Below are 27,804 nucleotides of genomic sequence, written 5' to 3'. Positions count from 1 at the left end.
GCAGCGGAGCTCAGCAGTTGCATCTTTTTGTTTCAGATGCTGTTGGGGTTTCTGGAGAACAAAGCAGTCCTGCAGCCTGTCCCGCCTGTTGCGCTGCCTTCCAGCTAAGGTGCACCTAGTGTAGCTAGTGAAGAAGTTCAGGATCTACTGCCCTAGTTGCTCCTTTTAGCTGGAGGGTTTGTCCTTTTGTTTCGGGAATCCTCAGCAAATTCAAAAGCCGAGGATTTGAATGTTTCTCTGATTTCTTGTTTGCTTTGTTGGATTATGAAGGCTTTGACACTTACTCGTATGATCGATGCCATCATGCAGCTCAGCTATAGAGCGACCCGTTCCATCCCGGCCTCCTGGAGCTGAACATGTTCTGGACCTGGCAGTTCAAAAGTGCTCACAGTGCAGATAGTAAACACAGAGCTACTGCAGTTTGCGCACTTCATGCTTTGCAGGTCACCTCCCTGGAGTCCTCGTCCCGCCTCGGAGTCGACCCTGAGCCGGGTTTATGGTGAGTTTTGTTGGTTTGCCTTCAGCTGCGTTCGGTGTTTGCTGTGCAAATCCATGCAAAGCCCGCTGTACCCGAGGCTCACCGGGTTGGTTTTTGTCCCGCCCTGCTGTGAACTTTGAGGAAGAAACGTCTGACGCAGCAGGGACAGAAAGCGAGCCCTTCCTTTGTTTTTTGAACTTACCAAAAGGTACTTCTGGTGTCGTGCACATTTTCAAGGCATAAAAACAAACAAAAAATCCTGTACCTGCACAAAGGAAAGGTAAATTCTTCAAAAGTTGAGTACAACAGATGGAAAGAAGCATCTGTGGTCTACAATAAAGGAAATATTTGATCTCTTGTTGATTTTGTTGGTTTGCCCACGTAAGAAGAAACTGACAGCCTCCACTTTAAAGAATTGATACACCTTTATTTGCATGTCATTGAGGAAAACACGTATTTGTAGTAGTACTTTGTGGCAAAGCCCATTTTAACAGCACAGAGGAAGCACAGCACAGATGCTTCTTGTAGTAGATGAGCAGCTTTCTGCACATATCAGGAGGAATTTTGATCCACTCTTCTTTTTAAATTACATCCAAATCCTTACGATTTGATGGCTGTTGCTTGGTAACTCTGAGCTTCAGCTCTCTCCGTAGGTTTTCTATAGGATTGAGGTCCAGAGACGGGCTGGGCCGCTCCATGACCTTAATATGCTGCTTCTCCAGCCGTTCCTTGGTTGGCTGTTTTGATCCTGTTGGAAGATCCATTCGTGACCTGTTTTAAGCCTCCTGATGGAGGGAAGGAGGTTCTTACTCAGGATTTGATGCTACATGGCTCCGCCCATCCTCCCATCCACACGGTGAAGTAGCCCCGTGCAGAAAAACACCCCAAAGCATAATGTTTCCACCTCTGTGGTTGACCGGTGGTGTTCTTGGGGTCCACAGGCAGCTTTTCTCTTCCTCCAAACACGACGGGTTGAGTTGATACCATGACCCCATCTGACCACCGCCCCTTTCTCCCAAACACTCTCTAAATCATGAAGGTGTTTATTGGTAGACTTCAGGCGGGTCTGCTCACATGACTTATTAAGCAGGGGGGCTTTGTGAGCACGGCAAGATGTTACACCGTAAAGTATTCCTGATGGTTTTCTCTGTGGTTCCAGCTGCTTAGAGATCATCAACTAACTCCTGGCAAGTTGTTTTTATTTCTCTGTGTTGTCGTGATCATGGAAACCCCACCTGGTGAGATTTGGTTTGGAGCCCCAGACCAAAAGGAAGCCCTTTCGTCTTTCCCATGGTGGAGAGTTTGGAGTCTGATGGACTGATTCTGTGGACAGGTGTTGTTTATACAGGTGATTAGTCCAAACAGGTGTCTTCAGTTCAGGTTGATTAGGAGTTGAACTGGTTTATGTGAACCGGAACTCTTTTGTGGTTACTACGGGGATCAAAGACTTATTTCCCTCAATGAAATGCAAATAATCAATCCATCTATTTTCTAAACCCGCTGTGTCCCTATATATTGTAATATTATTATATTGTGTTTTCTCGTCTGTTCCCCAAGAGAACAGTAGAGGGCGCCATCTGAGCGTTGATGGTTCTGGATGTAAAACAGTTTAATTGTGTTTGAAATGCAGAGATTTGCAGGAAAAGCTTCATACTCCTGTAAATCTGTGACATTACACCCTGGAATAAAGCATTGTGTGAATCCGGCGGAACTCCTGTCCCGCTGCTGTTCTACTGTCCCAACACTCCCCTGCTTCATGCATTTCCTGCAGGAACAATAATTGCGTTCGCATGTGTGATGTAAATTATGCGTGTTTCGCACCTTCGCTGCAGCTTTCTACACGCAGTGCAATTCATCTCAAATGACAGCAGCCCCGCGCAGCGCATCCGTCCAGCCGCGCACTCGTGGCCGCTGTCGCAGCCCACATCAGCAGTTTACACGGGGGCTGAGATGTCTCTGCGCGCTCAGTCTGTGGCTCAATGAGAGGCGCGCGCTTCCCGTGAGCGCGCACGAGCATCCGGGGCCCCATCCATCAGCGCAGAGAGCTGATTCGGTGCAGCGTAAGTGGAGGAGTCATAAGTTGCAGCCGGCGGCGTGCGTAATGAGACACTTGGAGCTGCGCAGGGAGAGATGCTGACCCGCGCGGAGCCGGGAGCTGCGGCTTCTTCTCGCCAGCGCAGACGCAGTGTCTTCCCCCTGTAACTTTTGATGCGCTGAAGTTCCCCGTGTGTTTGCGCGCCCTCGTCCTGCCATGGTTTGCTCGTCAGCGCGCGGAGCGCTTCTCCTGTGCGCCCTCCTCCTCCAGCTTTTTCCGCTCCCCGGCGGACAGGTGCCAAACTGCCAGGAGGTGCGCGCGGTCTTCCACTCCCTGCACCCCGGCTCCAAATGGGTCCCCGAAACCCCAGTGTCAGGTAACTCTCATCCCCCTTTCTCCACCTTGCAGTGCTTTCCTTTAGTTTCAGAATTCCCTTTTTAAGGAAGAAGAAGATGCGCATCCCCTCAAAAACATCTTCATGTTGTAGTTTACAGGAATCAATGGGGTTTGGTATTGATTCCAACATGAAACACGTCTCCTTCAGTTCTGACTTCGATTGGAGGACAGATGTAAACCTCTCCCTGCAAAGCGCTCGTCTGGTGCGTCCTGCAAACTTTTAAGGTTATGCTCCTTCAGGCGGTGATTAATAGTCATGTTCAGACCGGTTTCTCTGCAGCTTTGCCTCAGCAACACCTCTCAGAATGTAAATCAGAGGTGTGATCTGAATTCTGATCCAACAAAGAGATCTCAGCAAGGACTTGCCTCAAATCATTTCAGATTAATGCATTTTTTTAGGGGGATTTTTGAGTCAGTCCACTCTGTGTCAGAGGAGCCTGTTGCTCTCTGATTCCAAAAACATGCAGCTGCAAATGTTAATTCAGTCTTTCAGTGTCTTGTCAGCATCAGGAAGCGCTCCAGGTTAGGAAAAATCCATCTGAAAATGATCCATAAAACCTGTTCCTGAGATGATGTTGAGTTTACATGACAGAGTGGAACAAATCATTAAAGGCTTTAATTCAAACAGCGGGAGGCAGACAGTGAGATGCTCTTTAAAGAGTGTTTGTTTTCTGCTTTTCCTTAAGGTACAGACTCGTCCTCCTCCAATCACAACCCCTTCCATCTGAACCCTCAAACATTTTATCTTCTAGTCAAAAAAAAATTGGTGAAGCATTGAAATATTGAGCTCCCCTGAAGCTGAATGGGATGGTAGGTAATGCTGTCTGAGCTGGAAACCCACAGTTTGCAGGTAGAGATGAAATCATTGCATGTCACTGCGCAAATACTTGCAGAGACAAAGTACTGAACTGTCAGAAGCAGAAAAATTAAAGGGAAAAGAAAAGAAAAAAAAAAATCAATTTTTTGACTTTATTTTCTCCCACAGAGAATCATCCCAGAGATTGTGTTGCCTTTGTGCTCTGCTTGAAAAGAAAGACCTAAAGGAAGCCTCTTTATGTATCTCTAGTTGGCACAGAAAATTTTAGAGTGTTTTGATTTTTAGTCCTATTTACACCCAAAAAGTGCTGGGAATGGATCATTCTGGCTTGAAATGAAGGAAGAACAAAAGCTGTAAATATCATTTGATTCCAGAATGAAAAAATTGAAATGTTTTTAGACATAAAACATGTGGAGTTGGATGTGAAAAATGACCTTGAGGGATAATTCTGACTTTTACTTCCTTTCTTTAGTCATTAAGTGGAAACATGTTTTGCTAAATGTTCTAATTGTTTCCATAAAATAGACTGTTTTGATCATGTTTGAGTTTTTTGAGTTCACTGCAAAAACAGACTGCTTGCAAATGGGTCAAAAACTTTTACCTTATTGGCAGATTTTCTTTGAATAAGATAAGAAATCTGCCAAAGGCATCAGAGAAATGCTCCAACCAAAGATTTTGAATTCAAGAAAATAATCTTTTCTCAAACTAGGATTATTTTGCTCTTGAAAAAACTTTCTTGAGATTACGCAAGATGGAAAATACGACAATATATCTTGAAACAAACGTCTTTTTACTTTAAGTTTAGGTTTTTGCAGTGCATCGTGCTCTTATTTCACAGATCTGTCAGTATCCTGACAGATCTGTGCATCCCGACTCTCTTCTGTTTCTGCTTTTCTCTGATTGCTTTTATCAAAACAACAATCACATTTCTTAAAGTCCCAGCACTCCTGATTCCTTAAAAGACTAAAAATTGCAGACATTTTTCATATATTCTCATCAGGAATATCCATGTCACTGCTAACTATTGGGCACTTGCAAATATTTCAAACCTTGTTTTTAGACGTTTGACCGGGCTTTCTGATGTTTGAAGTCATCTTTGCTCTACAACTTTTCAAGCTTTTCTCAAAATCAGCACAGTTGAGATGTTTTGTTTTGCCTCATTAAGAACTAAGATAATGAGATTAAAATGTGCCAAATCTTTTTGCTTAAGACAAAACTAATTTAAGACCCAAATAAACTCAAACTTCTTGATTTAAGAATATAAGATATGTAATAACATCAGTTTGGGAACCAAGATTTAGATTTACATTCTAAGAATAAGGTTTAGATTTTATGAGGATTTCTTCAGATGGGCCAACTGTTACTATAATGGTTTCCTTCACATTCCTTCTTTTACATTTTGTTCTAAAATGAGCCATTTCCTCTTTTTACACTAGTTTTTTGTCACTGTAATCAAAACGAGCTGCAATTATGTGCATATAATTTCAAAAAATACAACCAATTTGCTTTAAACTAGCATAAAATCCTTCTTTTTGGGCTTTAGAACATTCAATTTTAAGTAATTCTATCCAACAGTTAGCTTTTAGTTTATTTTTCTCCTTTTTGAGGATTTCTAGATTTTGATACCTTACTATAAGATTTGATTTGTAGTAGTAGTAGTAGTAGTAGTAGTCTTTTTTATTTTGGACTAGTGAAACAAATGTAAAATAACAGAATAAGACAAGAACGAGACAAAACTTACAAAAACAAGAAAAAGACAAGTAAATTGTACAAAACAAAACAAAACAAAATGATATAAACACCAGTCCAAAAGGGAGTGAGAAGAAGAAAAATCTTATAAACTCTCACCCCCCTTTACCCTAAGCCCTTACTTTCCCACCATCAGAGTCCAGTGCCCTACCCAAGTGTATATGTACATATATACATGTAATTTTCATTTCCAAACAACATACAAATGAATAACAAAACGTATTGTCAAAGTATGCAGATTTATAAATGCTGACATTCTGTATTTTTTTGTATTTGCACATATTTATCCATGATCATCTTCCTGTATCTATATTTAAATTCTTTTATGTTTGGACATTGTTTCAAGCATTTACTGGTACTGTTCCACAACTTCACTCCACAAATTGAAACACAGAATCTCTTTTTATTTGTACGTGCTTTATGTATGACAAATGTATCTTTTTCCCTAAAATTGTATTTTTCCTCTTTTGTAATAAATAACCTTTGGATATTTGTGGGTAATAAGTTGTTTTTGGCCTTGAATATTATTTGAGCGGTACAATACTCTACTAGATCGTAAAATTTGAGTAATTTTGATTCTATGAATAATATATTTGTGTGCTCAAGGTAACTGACTTTGTGTATGATTCGTATTGCTCTCTTCTGAAGTATTGAAAGTGAATGTAACGTTGTTTTATAGTTGTTCCCCCAAACCTCTACACAATAAGAAAAATATGGTAAAACTAATGTACAGTATAACATGTGGAGTGATTTGTGGTCCAGAACCAGTTTAGCTTTATTTAAGACAGAAATACTTCTGGATAGTTTAGCTTGTATGTAGCTAATATGTGCTTTCCAGGTAAGTTTGTCATCAATTATGACCCCAAGAAATTTATTTTCATAAATTCTTTCAAGTTTCACCCCATTTATGTGCATGTCAATGTTAATATTGTTACCCTTATGGTGACCAAATAACATCATTTTTGTTTTACTTAAATTTAGTGAAAGCTTATTTACATCAAACCACAGCTTCAGTTTTCCATCTCCTTCTTAACAATTTCAATGAGTTGCTGCAGATCATCCCCATCACAAAACACATTAGTATCATCAGCAAATAGAACTAGCCGTAATTTGTTAGAAACCTGAAATAAATCATTTTTATATAAAATAAACAATATTGGTCCCAGAACCGACCCCTGAGGGACACCACAAACAATGTCCAAACATTGGGAACAAGCACGTTCAACCTTTACAAACTGCTTTCTGTTGCTCAAATAGCTTCTGTTCCAGTCTAGCACTAACCCCCTAATACCATACCGATCCAATTTATGAATTAATATACAGTGGTTAATTGTGTCGAAAGCTTTTTTTAAGTCAATAAATACCCCGATTACATGTTTTTTATTATCAATAGCATTTGTTATATTTTCTATTACATTCATCAGGGCCAGTGATGTTGATCGATTTGACCTGAACCCATACTGTCCTTCGTCCAGTATCTTGTGCTTTTCGATGAAAGAGTTTAATCGGGTTATGAACATTTTTTCCAAAATCTTTGATAACTGCGGTAACATAGAAACTGGCCTATAGTTTGTGAAGTGATGCTTGTTCCCGGTTTTGTACAATGGTATAACTTTTGCAATTTTCATTTGATTAGGAAATGAACCTGTTTGGAATGATAAATTGAAGATATATTCTAACGGTTTCAGAATTCCACTGATTACTGATTACTTATTTGTTCAATAAAAAAATGATTTACTGCATAGACAGATCATTTTACTCCTTTTTGGTGATCTTCTCAAGGTTGGTGCTCTTTTCCTATTTCAGGCAGTCTAGATTTGTTTCCTTACCATAAGTTATAGATTCTTTTGAGGTTTTATTAAGATGGGCCACCTTGTACTGACAGCGTTGTTCTCATTTTGATCACATTTTGTGGTCTTGAATTTGAATCAAAGCACCTGGATTTAAAATTCTCTCCATCAGACTGATGGATGAGCGGTGAAACCTTTCATGGGAGGAGATTTTAGGTCCAGTTGCGATGACTATCCAAGGAGAATGAGAACCTTCATCGTTTATTAAAATTACTAGCTGCATGGACAGTTTGTTTTACGATTTTTTTCTTAAGGTTGGTTTCCTTGACATTTTTAGGCTACCTGAAGGTGCATTTAGTGCCACATCTTTGCTCTGAAGTGTTTTCAACTTTGCGCTTGGTGAATTTGTCATGTAAACAGGGAACTGAGGGATTTGTGCTGCGTGATGAGTTCTCTGCAGAGGCCTCCAGCAGATGAAAGATTGATGAAATCACACGGAGAATGGTTAGCTCGGATCAGTGCGGAGCATCGTGTGGGAGAGGTGGCTGATTCAGGAAGAAGTCCGCTGGAAGCCAGAACCGAATTCTAATAATGCCGCATGCAAGCGCCAAAAGTTTCTCTCCTTGCATCAGTGAGAACAGAAAGAGGTGAGCAGCGTGCAGCGTGCAGCGAGCCGACATCACAGATGAGATCTGCAGAAACACGATCCACAGCAGCTGTGGGAGTAGCTACCACGCATGCCTTTGTTGTGACTTGCTGTGGGGGTTTGGAGTGGTTGGAGGTGAGATGGAGGCAGTTCCCTCCAATCGTGGCACGGTGCAAAATAAATAAATAAATAGAGGAGGATGAACAGTGCAGAATAAATAGCCCTGGACAGTGGTGGGTCTCTGACAGTCCTCAGATGCGAGGGGAGGAGCGTCTCTGAAGGGGAGAGTGGTAGGAGTTTGCTGGAGGCCGAGTTGACAGATGCCACAGATTTCAGCAGGAAATCCCAACCCAGAGCTGCTCGAAATGACTCTCCTTCCCCTCCTTCCTTCCTCCTTTATGTCCTGTTTTTATAAACACAAACAACCATATGTGAGCTGATGACGGATTCAGGGGGGTATTCCAGAAAGCAGGTTATGCTAGTTACCACGGTAAGTTTAAGGGTTAAGGAAGTTGATAACCTCAGCTTTCGGTTCCAGAAATGGAGGTATGTTTCAGGGTATGTCAAGTTGCCATAGCAACTCATGCTCTGAACATAACCTGGTCTGGAGCTTAATTATTTGCTTAATTTGCTTAATTATTTGCTTCAGTTAAGATGAATCAATTCTTTTTAGTTAAGTCAGCTTAAAAATAACACGTAGTTGTCAGACATTTATTTTACTTTTTATTTAAATTAATTCAATTAAGTAGGTGTAACTTTGGTGCTGCTGTTAGATCGGCACCGCAAGGGATTGTGGGATACCATTCCCTTTGCCTGTCTGGACAGATTTGGGTTTAAGTGTGGATTTTTGACCAAATATGTTATGTTTTTTAGCTGTTTTACTGTGTTTTGTCTAGTTATTTGTCCTGTTATGTTTTATTCTTCTGCACCATGAGTAAGAGGGAGGAAGAGGAGGATGATGAGTTTATATAGCAGCCCTACAGCACAATACATTCTTAAAGTCAAAGAAATGGCACATGATTTCATGCTGCAAATTCACATTGTTTTAATCATTTTATTATCATAAAATGAGAATATCTGCAGGCTCAAACTTAGACATATGAGAGTTAAAGAAGTACAATTAATTAATATGGAAAAACAGTTAACTGAATTGGAGTACTATGACATTTAGTTAGATAAATATGTAAATTTGAGTTGTGATGATCGGTGGAGACAGTAAAAGGGGCGGGACTTTTCCAACAACGTCTGAAGCTATGGCTAAATTGCGGTACCGTCATTCTTATCAAAGAGTCTTTAATAGAATCAAATAAACACAAAGAAAAAAGTATTTTATGATCTTTCATATTCACAACTACTCAGCGTTTTATCAGGGCCTGTTTGGATGAACACAGAGCTGATATCCTGGAGATGGAAAATGTTGTTTGGTCAGTGAATGTGTAATTTCCCACGGCACACTAGTGGTGTCACTTGCCTTACAGGAATCACTGATCAGTGAAAAAATATTCGATTTGTGGAAACGTTTTTTGTCAGGGGAAGGAGAGGGTTCAGAGATGCTGCGGAGGGAGTTTCATCATTTGGATTCACTTCTTTTGGACGTTCTGAGGTGACGTTAAAAACTGCAGCTTTCCTCTTATCCACTGACTGTAAAGCTACACTCAAACCGCCCTCGGCAATGCAAGCCGTCCAAGCGACCACTTCCAATGAAAAGTGTACGTAAAAGCCGGTTTAAGGCTTTCATGTTCAAGACTCTCTCGTTCACGCTTTGCTACGCACATTTTTGAGACCCTTTCCGGGCTCTACGTACAAAACATACGTCCTTTAAAGACGTGTTGAAAGTTAAACTGTAAACATTCAGAAACTCTAACTTTGTATTTTTGACAGCAGGAGATGGAAATTCCTTTTCAGTCAGAACGGGTGTTTTCTGTCATGATCACTTTGGTTTCTTCTTCTGCTATCAATTAAAAACACGACAAAATTGTTGCAGAATCTGTTCTTTTTCAATCTATTCATATAATTGCAATAAGATAATATTATTCTAAAGGCCCGTACACACCGGGACGAATATTCGCCAGGCGTTATTCGCCAGCGTTTTTCGCCACGTTTTTTGTGTTCACACCCAGGCGATTTTCGCTGACGATGAGCCGAGCGAACATGCAATTTCATTCCCTGACATTAGATGGCGCTTAATGTAAAACAGAAATACTCCTGTACACAAGGTGGCGCTGCGCAACTTTACGCTTCTTAAAGTCGCTTTTCACTCAGAAGAAGAGAGCAAGTATTTACGCGCTTGTCAGAATAATACAAAGAAAACATGAATATTTCAAGCATCAGTAGCTCCAACTGGTACTTGGTAAGGGGATATTTAAGAATGTCCGTCATTATTTCTTTGCGGCAGTGTAGACGCTACTTGGCGTCTATCTTCTTCGCTGGTATGTGTGCTCAGCAAGGCAGTTTTGTGTTTGAGCGCCCCCAAGTTGTGTTTTACTGTAACTTCAGAAGCTCCAGATACGTGTGCAAAAGCGCCATTCTCATTGGTCAAATAGATTTCGACGCGACGCGTCGAAAAAAAAAAACGAACCCGAGGCATTTTTTTTTTTTTGACGCTTTGTCGCGTGGCGTTTTTTCGCGTAGGTGTGCACACTCACATTGGTGCCCTTTGTTTAGTCACGAGGCGTTAAACGTCGGCGAAAATCGCCGGCGAAATTCGTCCCGGTGTGAACAGGCCTTAAGACCTAATCCCTCTCACAGGTGATTAAACCCTTTTAGCCATCATTTTTCCTCATCCATCTGACATTTTAAAAAATGCAAACATAAATGACAAAACCCAAATAACTGAAATCCAGAACTACATTGTTTGTTCAAATTGTCAGAATTTTTTCTTAAATCCAAGGAGCCACAATGGAGAAGTAAAAGAGCAGCATGTGGTTCTGGAGCCTCGGGTTGCAGATCCCTGAACTAGACGATATCAAGCCCACCAAATGAAGTTGTAAAAATATCTTAATTTGTCTGTGTTCAACACAATAGTTAGAATTGTGTGTCTAAAAGTGGGATAATAAACATTTTATAAAGTTTTGGTTCATTTCAAATGAGCTTTTGCTTCTAGGAAAGGGTATTTCTTTTGTTTTATAGCTTCAGAACCGTCTGCTTGAGGGCGGAAATTCACATCTTTTACGTATCGTTTTTGTTGCACCTCTGGATCTTGATGTGGCGCAAAGAATGCTGGGAATTGAAGTGGAAAGGGTTGAACCGATGTTGAACCACACCGCCGTCCTCTAATCGTGAGTTTGACGCAAGCGATGCAGTAAAAGGCCGCTGGAGGCGGGTTTCCTCCACCCATCCATCCTTCTCCCAAACCTGCTGAATCCCTTTCGGGTTCTCTGGGATGCTGGAGTCTTTCTCTACTGTTGGACGAAGACGGTTCGCCAGCCGCACAGCCGGGATTCGTACCAGGACATTCTTGCTGGGAGAAGTGCAAAACACCATCTTTTCAGCTTAAAGAGCCACTTTTCCATTGATTCTCTTTTGTTCAGTCAGTCAGATTTTGCACCAAAAATAAAGTAACCAAACTGTAAATTAGTCCATCTTCTATTATTCGGGTTGGAATTGGTTGTTTCATTCATTTGAGGCTCCAGTTCTGCATGATCATTGTGGTTCATCATTAAAAGGTGGGTGAACTCGGCAAAACTCTGCGATCAAAGTGCTTGTCCCACCTCTGACTTTTCAGACTCTTATTGTGACAGGAATCTATTTCCGGCGTATTTGGATTGAACTGCGGATTTAAATAACAAGCTGTCAATCAAAATTGATGAACATGTTTGCGTTGGAAAGCATGTCGGGTTTCCTGCTGTATGAAATATTGAATGTGTTTGTGCTGGTGTGTGCAGACAGTGTGTGCTTATTAGTGTGCGTGGTCGCTTTTATTTTGAAATGTGGTTTAAACGTATGAACACGCTGCTGCTGGAAGGAGTCCGGACACAGAGTTGAAGTTCGATCTGGAGACTTTAAGCTTAAAGCAGATTGGAGTTGTTCTCATCCGGCTCCTCTTTTGATGGGAGAAAGCAGCTGTTTACTGCTGCTTTGTTTTTGTGCGTTTCAGAAAAATAAAAAAAACCTGTTTTCACATTCAGGCTTACAGCTTTCCAATTGTTGCTTCATCAAACGGCTAAAAGTGGAGCAGAGAATGAAAGCTCCAAAAATACTTAAAACAATAAAATTCCCCAGTAGCTAATGATATTATTATCCCTTTGCCTGCCTGTAAAAGGCTTAGTCTGTGTTTTCGCTTATTGTTTCTACAAAGTGACACTGGATTGTTTTGCCCTGCAGAGGTACTCATGAATTCCAGCATGCTTCCACCCAAACACGGGTAGCTCGTGCATAATTTACGCTAGTAATGAACAGCTTTTAGCATATTCTATATCTTAATACGACTTGTTTTTCTTCCCCCATGGTCTCCATCATTAAACCTGCATAGCGATGGCTTTCTAATTGGTGTCGGGGAAACTTGGACACATGGTGTTATTGTGGCTGCCCCCCATTCCCAGGACTCGGAGTCTCCGAGCTTGTTAAAGATGCGATAAAAGGGGCTCCTGCTTCTCCTGCAGGGGAGCAGAAGCCAAAGTCGATGGGTAACCTCTGAGATTCATAACTGCTCTGCATGTGAGGCTGAGTATTGATCGAAAGGGTGTTGGAATTCAAAGGTGACACCGGGGACATTTACATGCAAACAGCTGCCGGCTTTGCACCTTGTCCTTCTTCATTTTCTATGGGAGAATGGGCCGTGAGGCCACAATGAAGTGACAAACTAACCAATAACCGGCTGATACGATGCTGCTGTCTGTGCCCGGGAGCTATTAAGCTCAAGGTGGTTGAAGTGAAACAAGCTCACAGCAAAAACTGTGAACGGATGAGAGGGATTTGGAGAGGGTAGAAGGCGCGAAGCCAAGGGAACTTAAAAAACGTCAAAAGAGGAAAAGCGCACTAATCTGAAGAAGAAAAGTTGAAAAATTATCTGTTCTTGCATCAGGTCATTTTTACTAAACAAGACGTGTTGAAACAAGGAGTTCTGCACAAAAAGGGGGAAAATAAAACTAAAAGCTAACTGTTAGATAGAATTACTTCCAACTGAATGTTCCACAGCCCAATAAAAAGTATTTTCTAACTAGCTCTAACCAAATGGTTTGTATTTTTTGAGTTTCTGTGTAGTAATTGTGGTTCGTTTTGATTTTAGTGACATAAAACTAGTGTAAAATGTGGAAATGACTCATTTGACAACAAAAGGCGGGCAAAATGAGAAACCCATCCAAGTTGGCCCGTCTTCATTTTTGTTTCCAAAATAATGGCAATGAACTGCAGTCCACATTTATTGAACTATAAAATAACATCCTTAAAATAAAATTCAGAGCAATATCAGCTTTTAGAGTCTTAATTCAAGTTTTTACCGTGTCAAGAGTGTCGCACAATAGATATTTGACTCATTTTTATTAATAATGTCCATATTTCTAGATTCTAGCTCTTAATAAGACAAAAACTCTCAGCTGTGCTGATTTATCAGAAAAGCTCAAATTGAGCGGAGACAACTGAAAACTTGGTCAAAATAAGGTTTTCAATCTTTGCAAGTATCAAATTGTTTGAAGTGCAATGATGCATGAATGCCCCTCAACCCCCACTAGCATCGTTTGCATTCAAATCTTAACGTGTAGCTTTAAAGAAAGTGTCAAAATGTTGGTTTTAAACAAACAAAGCAACATTTATGACGCATGATTTGAAAAAAAAATACTTGGAACTTTACTTTGGTCGATCTTTACTTGTTTTTCTCTTTTTTTTGTGGATATTTTTTGTATTGTTTTGACCTCGTCTTTGATGTGTTTCTGGAGTAATACATGCTTAATCTTTCGCTATAAAACAAACTGTTTAAACTGTAAAAAGTAAATTACTAAATTTGAGTTTTTTTGGACAATTTCAGGTTCATTATGGAATTATTGTGTAATATAATAAAAAATATATATGTAAACCTATTGTACTAAAAAGATGGACATTAACGTTGCTACAGAAAAAAGTTAAAAACCCGGATCTTCTTTTAAACTATGGTTAAAGCATTTCCAGTGATCTTTTAATTATAATTATGCTGTTTTTAGCCCAAAACCTGTGTTGTACTTTAGGACATAGTTTCTGCAGAGCGGAAGGAGTTCATTCGAAATTCACTTCAGTTGTGGGTAGGAGTGTTGGTGCAGAGCAACCCCGCCCCCCTTTTCCCTCCCCATGTAATGGAGAGGAGCAGGCTCGGTCAGTGTCTTTTTTTTCTTCCATTTACGTAACAAATACGACATTTTTCAAACTGCATTTTTTATTGTGCTCCAGATTCACAACTACTTGAAGAAAGAAATACTCCAAAATGCGGTTTTAAACTTAATATTCTTAATTTATGTCCTCGATCATTAGAAAAACGCCCCAAGAACCTGTTAAAAAACATGATTTTTCCATTGAATTGGGTCTTCAACGACAAATAAAGCTAATTGTAAAGTGGAAAGAGGGGAGGGAGGAGGAAGCTCATTCCTGGGCAATCCGTCAATCACAACAAAGACTTTACATGGCGTGATTTTTTTTTTTTTTTGATTTTTGGAATCTAAGCTGGGAATCTCCTTACTCCTCCCTGTTGTGGAGCTTCTAATGAAACACATTTATCATCTGCAAAACACAAATCTGTCTGTTTTTTTTATGGGTAATCCTTGCAGCGTCCATTGAAACTTTAATCATTTCACCTTCAGGCTGAAATTAACTTGATCTTATCTGTCAGGAGTCTTTTGTCAGTATTGATCCGAGATATCAAGCCTGTCGGTATGCATACAAAGGCGCCGCGTGACAGTTTTATTGCCTCGTTAGACGGTACACCTTGAACCGTGATGGGCGTCAGGAGTTTGATTCCTCTGTGATTCATTATCGAGACAGTCGCTCTGCTGTAGTCTGAGCTCTCCATTGTTTGAAGATCTCAGGAAAACAAAGCCTCGCTGCAAAAGAGCCGGCTCACTTTTGTCGTTAAGAGAAACCCCTCGACAAAGCCCATCAACTTTTTGGGATTTTCTCCCACCCTCCCGTCCAAGTGAATCTCCCTGCTTCCATCTCTTTATCCGTGACACCTCGAGCAAAGGCTGGCAGACTTCCCCTGACGTTTTGTTTACCACGCCATCAATCAGACCCTTGTCACGGATGCCTCTCTGGAGCAGAACCTGCAAACGGTTCCTGCAAACATCTCCACCGCCGCGTGCACTGATCTCCCGGAGACGGGGAGGGGGAAGCACCGAATGCGGGGCTTTTCACAGGAGCTCCTCTTTGTGTGTTTTCACAATCGGATGCTTGTGGCCTATTTATGTCTGTGCGTGCATCATTTTAGAAGAGAGACTTGGCCCACAAAGGGAGAAATTTACAGCTTGTGTGTTAAAAATGCATGCATCACATACTGACACAGAATTTCTTCTGTTGGAGGCTGATTGTTGTGCAAAAGCAGGGATTCCTTATCTTCAATGTTTTAAAAAAAAAAAAAAAAATTCCTCACGCATTTCTGCAACCACATCTGAATAAAAGCACACCAGGAAATAACAACAAGGTGTCCTTTGGAGCACAGAAAAAACAACGTTTGGGAAAGTTGAGGCCACCTCTGCAGTCAAATCCGCAGCAGTTCTATTGTGCGAAAAGTTGAAAACGGTTTAACAAAAAGTTTGCATAATGTTTGTTTACTTGTTTATTTTATTTTTATTTCTTTTGTAGATGGAGGGGAATAGAAAAAGGCCCTACTTAATAGTGCAAAACTTAAATTCTGATTAGCTCAAAAAAAGACCCTAAGACTAAAAAGGAGAAGAGAAACCGTTTCGGGCTATGAGCCAACAGCCGTATATTTACTCTTAAGGCCCGTACACACCGGGACGAATATTCGCCAGGCGTTATTCGCCAGCGTTTTTCGCCACGTTTTTTGTGTTCACACCCAGGCGATTTTCGCTGACGATGAGTGGAGTGAACATGCAATTTCATTCCCTGACATTAGATGGCGCTTAATGTAAAACAGAAATACTCCTGTACACAAGGTGGCGCTGCGCAACTTTACGCTTCTTAAAGTCGCTTTTCACTCAGAAGAAGAGAGCAAGTATTTACGCGCTTGTCAGAATCAAACAAAGAAAACATGAATATTTCAAGCACCAGTAGGTCCAATTGGTGCTTGGTTCGGGGATATTTTAGAATGTCCGTCATTATTGCTTCGCGGCAGTGTAGACGCTACTTGGCGTCTATCTTCTTCGTTGGTATATGTGCTCAGCAAGGCAGTTTTGTGTTTGAGCGCCCCCAAGTTGTGTTTTACTGTAACTTCAGAAGCTCCAGACACGTGAGCAAAAGCGCCGTTCTCATTGGTCGAGTAGATTTCGACGCGACGCGTCGAAAAAAAAAACGAACCCGAGGCGGTTTTTTTTTTTGACGCTTTAACGCCTGGCGTTTTTTCGCGTCGGTGTGCACACTCTCGTTGGTGCCCTTTGTTTAGTCACGAGGCGTTAAACGTCGGCGAAAATCGCCGGCGAAATTCGTCCCGGTGTGAACAGGCCTTTATGTACACACATGGGTTATTTTACATAATTTACATGGTTTTTATTGGTTTATAAAAGTCATCACCAGGAGAGTTTTCACTGTTTTATCTTGTTTTTACCAGGGATTAATTTCTTCGGGGGTTATTTTTGATATTTATTCATGATCTGTTTATTTTTCTTTTTATATTTCCGGCTTTAAATCAGCATCTTTAATAAGAGCTCTGGTGGTCCAAATTTGCGAGCCGGGCTCACTAAAGTTTCTTTGACGCCACACACATTGAAACCCTCAGTTTGTTTGTGTGCTGCTGTGCTCCCAGCTTTAATTCTTGTGCTTAGAGAAAAAAAAAAGAAGATATTTTTGAACCTTCAGAGGGAAAAAATATTTTCTTGAGAGGTGGAATAAGTTCCTGTTGACCAAATTGATCCCTGCGGAGAGCCTGTGTGATGTTTGAACTTGCTTTAAAACGACTTATTTCTGCGCAGTAATTTATTTTGGACTGCAGCACTTCTTGAATTTCACAGCTATAAATTGAAAAAAAAGAAGAATCCATGGTGGATGACCTTTCCGGCTTTTTTTTTCTTTTTTGGCTTGCAGGGATTGATGTTAAATCTTTTGTGGATGTGTATTTTTGAAGCTGTAACAACAGCTCCTTCCCCTCATCCAGAGTCCCATTCTGACTCTGCTGGTTTCCTGCCAGGTGCCGATCTGCAGATCTGCCAAACCAAAGGCCCGACCTGCTGCTCCAAGAAGATGGAGGACCGCTATCAGGTGGCTGCACGCAGCAACATGGAGTCCGGCCTGCAGGCTGTCAGCTCGCAGCTCAAACGCCTCATCATCCAGAACGCTGCCATCTTCCAAGGTGAGCGGCCGTTTCAGTGTCTTCCCCGTGGGCACTCCTTCAAAGAGGCAGAGTCTGTTGACCGTTGTGCGTTGTTCGCACACAGACACTCACAGGAATCTGTTCTGTAGGGCAACTGGACGTTAAAGGCTGATCTGGAAGACGTTTTGCTGCTCGTCTGAGCAACTTCTTAATATATGCTGATATTCTAAAGAGGTGTTCCAAAAAAAGTGGAATAAGTAAATGCAATGAGTGAAAATTTCAACAAATTAATGTTAATCTGAATGGTTGGCTTGACTCCTGTTACTAGGTGTGGCTTGCTTGTTGTGCTGCGGTCTCACTGGGCGTTAAAGAACGCGCGTTTAGCATACGGTGATCTAACTGGACTGCTGCTGCCCGGTACTGTATCAACAGCTGAAAGGGGCTTGGTGTGGAATGTTGAAACGGCAGCAAATATCATGAATCTTGCTGCAGGCTTCTTCTTCTTTCATTTTGATAAATAAAAGACTTGGTGTCATAGAATTCCAGCCATCTATATGTCCATTCCAATGGATGCCAAGGGCAGTGTGAACGTAGCGACACTCCTCTTCTGTCCTGTGCTAGCTGAGTTCTCCTTTTCTTGGGACGAAGGGAGTTGGGAGAAGTGCAGTTTCAGAGGGTGTGGCTCTTCTCTTTGTTGGTTTGTAGGTTGGATTTCTGTCTGGTGCTGCAATGTTCTAAACGATTCTTGCTAATGCTAAGTGGGAGTCCGTCATGAGTGTGGTTTCCTGTACCCTTGCTATATTGTGTGGTTTTGGGGGTTACTTTCAGAACGTAACCCCCGCGAGAGAAGATTGTGTTCAAGTTCTGGCATTCCTAGATTTGTCCAGACCAGCTTCATAAGGGTTTACAATTGTCTGGTGTTTTCTTAACATCTGTCCACCGATGTGACGAGTGGATTCTTCCCTTCCCTGGAATAATTATGTTGACCCGTCCACATATCTGAACCAGTGTGCAGGTGCAATTCCATGAAAGGACGTCTGTTTTCTGCACCAACATTTCGCATATTGGCCGCTGCGGGGTTGCTGTGATCTGCATTTGCCCTGAAATTGGAAATCTCAGCAGATCATTGTCTGGTTTCAGCTTTGTTCTTTCAGGCAGGACTGGGTCTTGATCCAACTTTGTCCTCATCATTCCCGTGGCTTCTACGGTGGGAATATGTGGGAGATGAACATGGAAGGAGACCTTTGGTGCTGTAGGTCACTGGGTTCATTTCACCGGGAGAAGATCTTATGCTGCGTTCACACCGAATGTGATTCGCACGGCGAATTCGCTGCTTGAGCAACCGTCAAAAGTTTAGCCTCATCACTATATGGAAGCATTGACTGTACATCTGAATATATCAGTCAAGACTTGGATGATGTTGAGAGATCAGGTTTATTTATTTTGCAGAGCTCTACAAAAGTTCATGAGAGACTCTCCCATACGGTCCCAGGACGGTGAGGTTCTCTTCCGTCTCTTTGTTGACCCAGTTTGACAACTTGTTGTCTCTGTGTCAAAACATTTTCCAAGTCACAAATACCTGTTTCTTTAAAGTGTTCCCAAAGATGCCTTAAAAGGCATATAACCTCTGTTAATATGTCTTTTGTCAATTGAAATTACTCACTGTGATATTTCTTATTTTTAGGGATCTTGTGCTTTTTACACAAACATCACTTTATTACTCGAATATTAACGAATTGGAATGTTTTTTTGTTTTTGGTCAAACTTATTTCAATACTTGTGACTTATAACTGCTTTATATATATGTATATTTTTTATTTTTGAGTTACGTTAATTAAGCTTTTCAGCAGTCCTCTCCCCTTACTGCCTTTAATTATCTTTTAAGCGTTTTATTGCTGTGTTTTAAATGTGCAAAACAAGTAAAATAATATATAAACTAATTAGTCTGATGAGGGGAAAAAATAAAAACAAGAATAAAATGAGAGGAAGTTTTTACAAATAAGGTGAAGTTCTGGAGGAAAAACGATCAGATTCTCCTCCTTCATGTTGGTTTTGGACTCCACTGCTGATCACATGTTCAATGGTTGATGTGACGTAAATACTATACAAAAGTTCAGATAGTTGAACTCTGGAAACATCACGTCAGAATTTTCACCATGCCCCTTGAAATGTGATGCTGCCAGATCGCTACGGTTGAAGCTTCAAACTCGCAGCAGGACCTGGGCGCCACTTTCATGTATGTTTTTGGCTCTTGGCTACTCTCTGTCTTTTAGATCCAACTTTCAAAGACCAGTTTTTCCTGAATAACAGGATCTAACTGAGTGAGAATCTTCACGGACACTCAGCTGCTGCTCCGAGTGACTTCAAATGTAGTGTGGCTGTCTGAAAGAGTTATTGTTCCAGGAAGAGACGCCCCTCCTGAGGTTTGGCCACTGCGCAGTTGGAGGAAAACGCTGGCCTGCAGCAGCAGAGGGACCTGCATGATGGAGGACGAATCAGAACCAGAAAGACAGAACAGTACCGTGCAGTCGGACCAAATTTGGTGGAAATATATAAAATGAAAGATCCTGAAGCCTTGCAGTTTTTGGTTGTAGGCAAAATGAAGGAGGCTGCTGCCACAGAAAATAAAAAACAAAACAAAAACATGACCATCAAAACACTGTTTCCTTAAGCTGAATTCCAAATTTAAGAGTTATTTCTATTTTTTTCCTGTTTAACACTAAAGTGAACATGGATACTATAAGCCACAATGATAAAGTCCTCTACTAGATGCCCTTGTAGTCTTATGTTAAAATCTTAAAAAAACAAAAAAACATGTCAGTAATTTTCTATCTACTGCCCATTCACAGTAGAATAAATTCAAGTGGAATTTTTTTGTTTTCTTACAAATGTTTCACGTTTGTAATAAACTCTGCTGTTTTTGAAACTGGGTGCTTGGATGTAAAACAGGATTCCTTAAACATTTCACCTCGCGCCCTCTTCCATCGTTAATTATTGTCTGCCAGAATTAATGTTTTACTTCACATTAATTTCTCTTAGAAATATAATCAAAATAGGGAAAAAAAGAATTGGGTATGAAGTATAGAAAAAAGTTAATAATTTTTTTATATTTTAAGGTACACATATTTTTATTTAAAAAAAGTATTCGTTGTGAAACATAGAATACAAAAACTTTAAAACAGCTCTTTTTTAGAATGGGATTAAATGTCACAAATTGCTTAAGTAATATGGTTGTTTTGAAATGCTGATGACTTTTTTTTCCATAGCGACACATTGGATGATCTCATTTAGTTTTCTTTGTTTTTTAAAGAAGTATCTTATTATTTAATTTGTATATTTTATTTCTAGACCCTGTTGGTGTTGTGATCTGGGTGGGCTCTGTGGCTGAGCTGACTCCTGGTAGAAAGGGATTCCCAATAAACTGTTTCCTCCCAGCAGAGCCATAAGTTTCTTTTAAAAGTACAGTCGGGTTTTTGTGTGTGGGGTCATGGGGTGTATATGTCGACAGAGGGGAGGGAGTGGGACGGTTGATTTTTAAGTTTCACTTTTTTTTAGTTGGTTTTTAGCTGCAAAGCACTTTGAGCTGCTCAAAACTTGAAAAGCCCTTTTTTGGGAAATACGGTTTGATTTCATGTCTAGTATTTTGTTCGAGAGCCGATTTAGTAGGGGTGTAACGATTAATTAGCTGCATCGATTTATATTCCTTATATCCAACCAGATTGATCCGTCCGAGGCAAGTTGTTTATCAAATCGGACAATGCCAGGCATGTCCAAAGTCCAGCCCGTAAAATGTCCACCGACTCGCAGGCTCCTGCCACAAAACCAATAAAATGCGCCCTCCAGCACCTTTTAAAATACAATTTCTCGATTGTGATCGGCTAAATCAGCCATTTAAGACCTGTGGCAAAACTCTTGTTTGACACTTTCTAGCTCATTTCCAAAAATGTTGACTGTAACTAAAAAATGAAAGTTTACAGCAAGGGAGACTTGGGAATTGGTTTTATTTCCTTGGTGAAATACAAATGATCTATCCCTGCCTGATAATGTCAAGAGACCGGCTGTTTCCATGGAGTTTTTAAAAAAAAAAATCAAGACAAGACATGCTAACCATGCCCATCTAAGCGGGAGAGAATGGTGCATGGTCTGTTTTTACTATTCTATGTGTAGAAATGAAAATTATGACATTTCTATGAAATAGGTCGTTTGCATTGGCCCTCACAAATATTCACATAACATGACAACACGAAGGAGGAAGATGACCGTAGCCAGTGTTGAACCTGTGTTCCATCGTGTGAGCACATGCCGTTATACTGGTTTAACCCGGCATCGCCACACTTCTGCACAAATTCAACCATTAAGCATCTACTGACATGGTGGGTCCTTGAGTTTCCTGTGTGGGCGTTCCCCCTCCAACCACAAAGTTATGTGGATCTCCAGTAATTTCTCCAAGGACCACAACAAGCAGTTTGTGTTTGTTAGCCTGTCAACACTTATCTCCAGACTTGCAGGAATAGTTCTCAGACTTCTAAACTTTGTGTTTCTTTGCAGTTCTTCTAAATTGCTTACAGGCTATAAAAGGATTTTTGTCGTTTTATTACCGGCTGATTGTAAAGCTGCAGTTTGGAGTAACTGAATGTTGATCAGAGTTTTTAATGACATATTGAGTGTTTGACAACGATATCTCACGTTTACAACATAATTATTTTCAGATTTCGATAGAAATTAAGTTTCAGTGCATGGCTGCTCACGGTTTGTGTGGATCTGGACTAAGAAGAAACGATATCGATTCATCAAATCCATGGACCAATTTAATATAGGCTGTTGGTTACAAATTAGATCATACCAACCACAATTATTGAAGCTTAGGTTAATGATTTTACTTTTCCTTTTGTGTAGACTTCAGACAAAATTAGTTGTTCTTTGTAAATAACAAGAAATGCCTAAAAGTTGCATATTTTAACTCAATTTCAAAGTCCAGTCCCAAATTTAATTTTTTTATTTCTAAATTATTAATAAACTAATTTTACACAACTTGTGAGGACACAAAAATAGGCAGTAATCTGTATTCCTGTTGCAAAAACATTAAACACAGAGCTTTTATTTGAGACGTGACAGTGATGATCTGCACCTAAAACATAATGATAAAAAAAGACAAACATTTTAAACAAATCATTGGCCTCACGGTTGAAGTCAAGTCTCTGCTCGCAATTAAGTCCAACGTTGAGTCTCAACTCCTTGAAGCTCAGTCTCGAGTCAAATCTCAAGTCTTTCAGGTCGAGTCGAGTTGTGTTGAGTTGAAGCTTAAATACTTGAGGTTTCAGTCTCAAGTCAAATCTCAGGTCTATGTAGAATCTCAAGTCCTTAAAGTCAAGTCTCGAGTCATATTTCAAATCTTCCAGGTTGAGTCGAGTCGAAGCTCTAGTCCTTGAAGTTTCAGTCTCAAGTAAAATCCCAAGTCTTTCAGGTCAAATCTTGAACTTTTTCGATCAGGTCTTAAGTCCAGGAGGCAGAGTCTAAAGTCAAATCTCAAGTCTTGTAGGTAGAATCTCAGGTCCTTAAGGTCAAATCTTTCAGGTCGAGTCAATTTGAGTTGAGTTGAAGCTTAAGTACTTTAGATTTCAGTCTCAAGTCTTATAGGTAGAATCTCAAGTCCCAAGTTAAATTTCAAATCTTTCAGGTCGAGTCGAGATGAGTTGAAACCTTAGTCCTTGAGGTTTCAGTCTCAAGACAAACCTAAAATCGTTCTGATCAACTCTTTGGCGTTTCGGTCAAGTCTCAAGTCCACGAGTTAGAGTCTAAAGTCAAATCTCAAGTCTTGTAGGTAGGTAGAATCTCAAGTCAAATCTCGAGTCGAGTTGAGTCGAAGCTACGAGGTTTCAGTCTTAAGTCAAATCTCAAGTTTGCATGTGAGATTTAGGTGTGACTCAAGTCTCTAAAGCTTCATTCCAGCGTGTCAACCTCTGGTCTTTTCTAAAAAGTTTTTATGGTAAAATCAAGATCTAAGAGTCGGAGATCAAGAGAGGAAATAAAGATCCTGAATAGATTTTCGTTCCACTGTAAATCACTCACCTAATCCTGATCAATTGAACCCAAATACCAACATCTTTATAGCTGTACTGATTAAGCTTTAATGAGACAAAAGTCAGAAAATCACCTTCTATGAGGAGATGTTTGAAAGCATTTTGACCACTTTTGCTGAAATTTATCAACAGAAGTTACCGAAAGTGGACGGTGAAGAGAAACCTTCAGATTTATTCGCTGTCTCAACTGTTGTTCGACATCGCGACTTTTGTTTTTAAGCTGCAGGTGATTTAGCCACAGTGGTTATTAAATATGAATTTTGTATTTGAAGTTGAGCTTGTGATGAGAGGAGGCCTGTCGGAGTGGCAGGGCGGTACTGTTTACTGTCTTGGAGCGTTCCCCTTCCGGTCGGCCGCGAACGCTCTCTGGGCCCTCTCGTGTGGGAACCCGCCGCCGCCGCAGCATCCTGACACGCCAATTAAAACTGGAGCTTTAATGGGGAGCGTGGGGTTTGCTCGGCTTGGTTTTTACACACTGTGTTGGCCTGTGCTGCTGTGGTTTGGCTTCACTTTCCTTGAAGGGGTTCACTACTAATTGCTTTAGCACAGGGCTTGAGAGAATTCCCCAAACAGCCCCTGGTCTGAAACCCTTTTAACATCCCGGTCTTATCTTTATCCTTCTGCTTCATTTTCATCTTTCCTTTCTCCCTCTATCTCTTTTGCTGTGACCCTGTCCTGTCTTTCCCAATTTGCTCAGCTTTTTCTTCTCCATCCTTCTGTCTCTTCCTCTTTAGTTTGCACTTCTAGTGGGAATTGAGTGCATGCCATGTTTGCAATCTTCTCTCTTTTTTTATTTTTTTTTGCAGTGCTCACTTTTGCCAGAGATCAAAGGGCTTCCCCTCTACATTCCTCTATCTCCCATCTCTGTTTGCTCTCGCCGCATCCCCCTCTCCTTCCACCTGTCCCGCTCTGCTTTTTTCTTTTCTGTGCCTTTTGAAGTCAGCTCCTCAAAAACAATTGAGAAGTTATGGCACTGTCTACCTTGGTCTCTAAAGCACTCCTATGACAGGCAGGTTTCTTCAAGATCAATACTCGGAAATACAGTATGCAGCGCTTTAGGAATTTCTAATGACGCTTGGCTCTCGCGCTCATCTCATTTGCCGATTGACATCAATGCTCTGGGCTGAGATGGTTTCTTTTACAGATTACCAGCAGCCAGCTCCATCAGGCGGATGATTGCGTTTCATTCAACACATAAAACTTTAACACTAGTCAATAGAGACATTATAAAAGCATCTTTCTCCGTGTGCTGAAACGGCTTTTCGTGTTGGAAGTGTTTGCATGTGCACATCTTGACATGTAAATAGACAAAGTATGCGCGCAGCGAGATTGGAATTTGTTCAAATCCAATAAGCCATAAAAGCCTATAAGTATATGAGAATGAACAGGACTTTTATCAGCTGGTTTTTATGAGGGAACTCATAACTGCTGCTTCCTGTTTTTTTAAAGTTTTAATCAAGCTAATAACCAGAGCTCCTCCGTACTGCCCTTTTACGCCTAGAGTCGCTTAGGGCAGCAACAAAGTCTCTCATTTCTGATGGCTGTAGGTGCAGATGGTTCCCCAGGTGTTTCCAACTTCTTTTAGCTCAGCGTCTGCCGATTGGCGGCAGGTGATCTTCGGCCGTCCTCTTTTTCTTTTTCCATCTGGCTTCCAGTGTGGTGCTGTTTTTATGCCATCTTCCCGTCAGTGGCGTCCAAGGTCTGGCTTCCACCACTGTCATTCATACAAGCCTCTTGTCGTTTCCGTAACCATCTTAGTTTTCTTTGACTATGTGGTTAGCCCTGTGCCAAACCCCCAGGGCCAGTGGGCTGCTTTCAGTCTGGCCTCTACCCTTCAATGTGATATCCGGGTCATCGAGACACACAAGTCCATGGGCAACCACTAGTGGTCTCATAGAGACGAGAATAACCAGAGCAGATAAATTAAAATGCTCTTCTGTTCATCGGGTACTTTTCTGACCACTTGAACTAACCATTTGATCACCTATTGATCCAATTTATAGGACAGATTTGAAAAACAGACATCATTTAAGGACTCATGTCTCTGTAAAAGAGTTTTATTTATTTGACTCTTTCCACACACAAATATTTGTCATGGGGCTAAACTTCATCTTTCAGCGGAAAGGAGGGAAAAATCCAGTTTAATAATGGAACATTAAATTAAGTCAACTTGGCAAACAAACACACATTCGCACTTTTTCTGTACAAATAAATACATGTTTGGACAAAAATATGCTTGGATCTTAGATCTACAGTGCAAAATATTATTAAAAAAACCCATCATAGTACAACTTTAAGCAACTATGTAGTAAAATGCTATATGAAATGTATTTTCCTTGTCTATCTACCAATGGAACTATTAGAGTTTGTCTTTCTTAAAATAAAATGTCTTTAGACAAACTTAAATCTTGAAATTGGCTATTAGCACTCTTACTTAAGTCTATTGCTCTAATAATTGGACATATTTTCTTAAAATAAACACCCAAAACAAAAAATGTATGCATCTCTAAATTTGGTATACACTTCCCCCTGAATAGATCTTTATTTTAAGTACTATAACCGTCAAATCTTTCTCATTCCTTTAAAGTAATTTTAGAATAACATTTAAAAAAGTCCTAGAAATTATGTAAATGTATGTTTACTTTCAAACTATTGTAAATCTATTGTAAAAGCGTTCCCAGTGATCTTGGTATTTTTTGCCAAAATAAAACAAAAGCCTGTGTGGTTTTCTAGGACACAGTTCTGCCTTCCTAAAAAGTTGTCTCATATTAAGTGTAATAAGACGTTTAACCTTGAAACTTGACAAAATACATTTTTATTTGTGTTCTTGCAGTGAGAATGTTGCTACTTTTATCTGAGCAAAGAGCGAGGGGTCGTATTTTTATCATCCAAGTGAAATTATACCTGATGGAATTTCTTTCCAGGCAGTTTTACCACAGAAGCACATCTGACAAGACTTTAATTCCCACTTTAGTTCAGAGCAACTGCAGCTCTCTCTATGTTTCTTGAGTCATAAAGATTCCAGGAAATGTCTGTAGCTTTGAAATCACAACGTTTTTAAAACCTTTGCACACCTTGAAACCAGAAACTAGGCCACGCTGTCGTGGAGGAGCGAAAATCAGGTTTAATGACTGCTTTGACTCAAACAGCTGGAATGAAGGTGCAGACTTACTGCTATACTTGAGCATTTAAAGATGAATGGAATTAGAAGCAGAAAACACTCAGACAAAGTTACTGCTGTTAGCATGGAGACTCAAAAGCCGTATCGGTCTCCGGGGAATCGCTTCTTTGCAGAAGCTTCTTCAACTGCCTGGAAATTAGAGGAGAAATGACTATAAAACTACGTCTGACAGAGACTGTCACAACTGTTTAGCATACATGCAAATATGATCAGATTTCTAGCATGCCCTTAGCAAAAAAGTAATCTATTACTTCCTACACTACACATACACGGTCTATGCTAGAAAAGTATTTGGTCCGATTGCTTGCGGAGTGACATTTGTGGGGAGGAAAGCTGTGTGGGAGTGTGTGTGTCTGCTCCGATATCAGTATGTGAGCATGAAAGACATACACAACCACTGAGGATCTCCTTTGATCTGGGGCTCCTATGGACAGATGAAACCAAAATGGATCTTTTTGGTAACTACTCGTCGTGTTTGGAGGAGGAAGAATGCTGAGTTGCACCCAAAGAACACCATACCTGCTGTAAAGCATGGGGGTGGAAACATCATGCTTCCCCCCCCCCCACCGTCAGCCTTGCTTTGGCCTCTGAAAACATTTGAAGTTTCCACACTTCAGCAGAACTGGGTCACTTTCCTAGATTGAAGCAGAACATGAATCCATGAGAGAGGTGCTCGTACCCAAGGATGGAGGAGACCCGCGAGAGGCAGATGATTAAATCTACACAGCTGCTGGCATGTTGGAGAAACCGGCTGATGTGGGAGGCTGTGGAACCTAGCAAGGTCAGAGGGTTTCTGGTGCTGATATGGTGGCATTAAGTTTAGGAGGGTGGGTCTCAGGGAGCATGATGCTAAAAGATCAAAGCCTTATCAAAGTGCACGCACCTAACTAATGACAAGAGTGCAGCGTAAGAGCGCTGCACAAAAGCATCACTCATATGTCATAACTGTGTGGAACTCCCGTTAGCAGTACTAATACTTTGTACGTTGGTACTGATGCAGTGGGTCGTTCTATTTTTATAACAACCCCTTGAGGTGGCCGTATGAGCCACAAGGGAACCAAAGACACACCTGCACTCCCTTTGAGATGCAGCCGCTCCTCTCTACGACCTAAACCACCCAAAAACCCACAGCGTCTGTACAGGTCAACCTCTGTGACTTTACAATGTTTCACTGCCAAAACAGGCTGGCTTAAAAGAGACCTGGCTGATGATGCCTGACATCATTGGCCAGAAGCGGAGTTGTAGAA

The 27,804-nt window shown here is 40.8% G+C and overlaps 1 protein-coding gene and 1 non-coding gene across 3 annotated transcripts in view; both read left to right on the top strand.

Moving 5' to 3' along the window:
- The first annotated feature begins 481 nt into the window (after positions 1 to 481).
- On the top strand, positions 482 to 584 carry mir19b-2 (microRNA mir-19b-2). Its single transcript, NR_107140.1, has one exon. It is a non-coding gene; the product is annotated as a microRNA mir-19b-2 (primary transcript).
- A 1,819-nt stretch (positions 585 to 2,403) lies between these two features.
- gpc3 (glypican 3) overlaps positions 2,404 to 27,804 on the top strand; it is a 154,414-nt gene continuing 129,013 nt past the window's right edge. For both annotated transcript variants that reach the window (XM_078954378.1, XM_078954379.1), the window contains exons 1-2: positions 2,404 to 2,889; positions 17,174 to 17,335. In XM_078954378.1, coding sequence (XP_078810504.1) covers positions 2,730 to 2,889; positions 17,174 to 17,335 — 322 coding nt within the window. In that variant the 5' untranslated portion in view covers positions 2,404 to 2,729. The remainder of the gene's footprint in view (positions 2,890 to 17,173; positions 17,336 to 27,804) is intronic.

The sequence above is a fragment of the Oryzias latipes genome, chromosome 10 (assembly GCF_053564925.1).
Source record: "Oryzias latipes strain Hd-rR chromosome 10, Olatipes_Hd-rR_3.1".
Lineage (NCBI taxonomy): Eukaryota > Metazoa > Chordata > Actinopteri > Beloniformes > Adrianichthyidae > Oryzias > Oryzias latipes.
The sequence above is the reverse complement of the archived record's forward strand: the minus strand, read 5'-3'. Positions and strand labels throughout refer to the sequence as shown.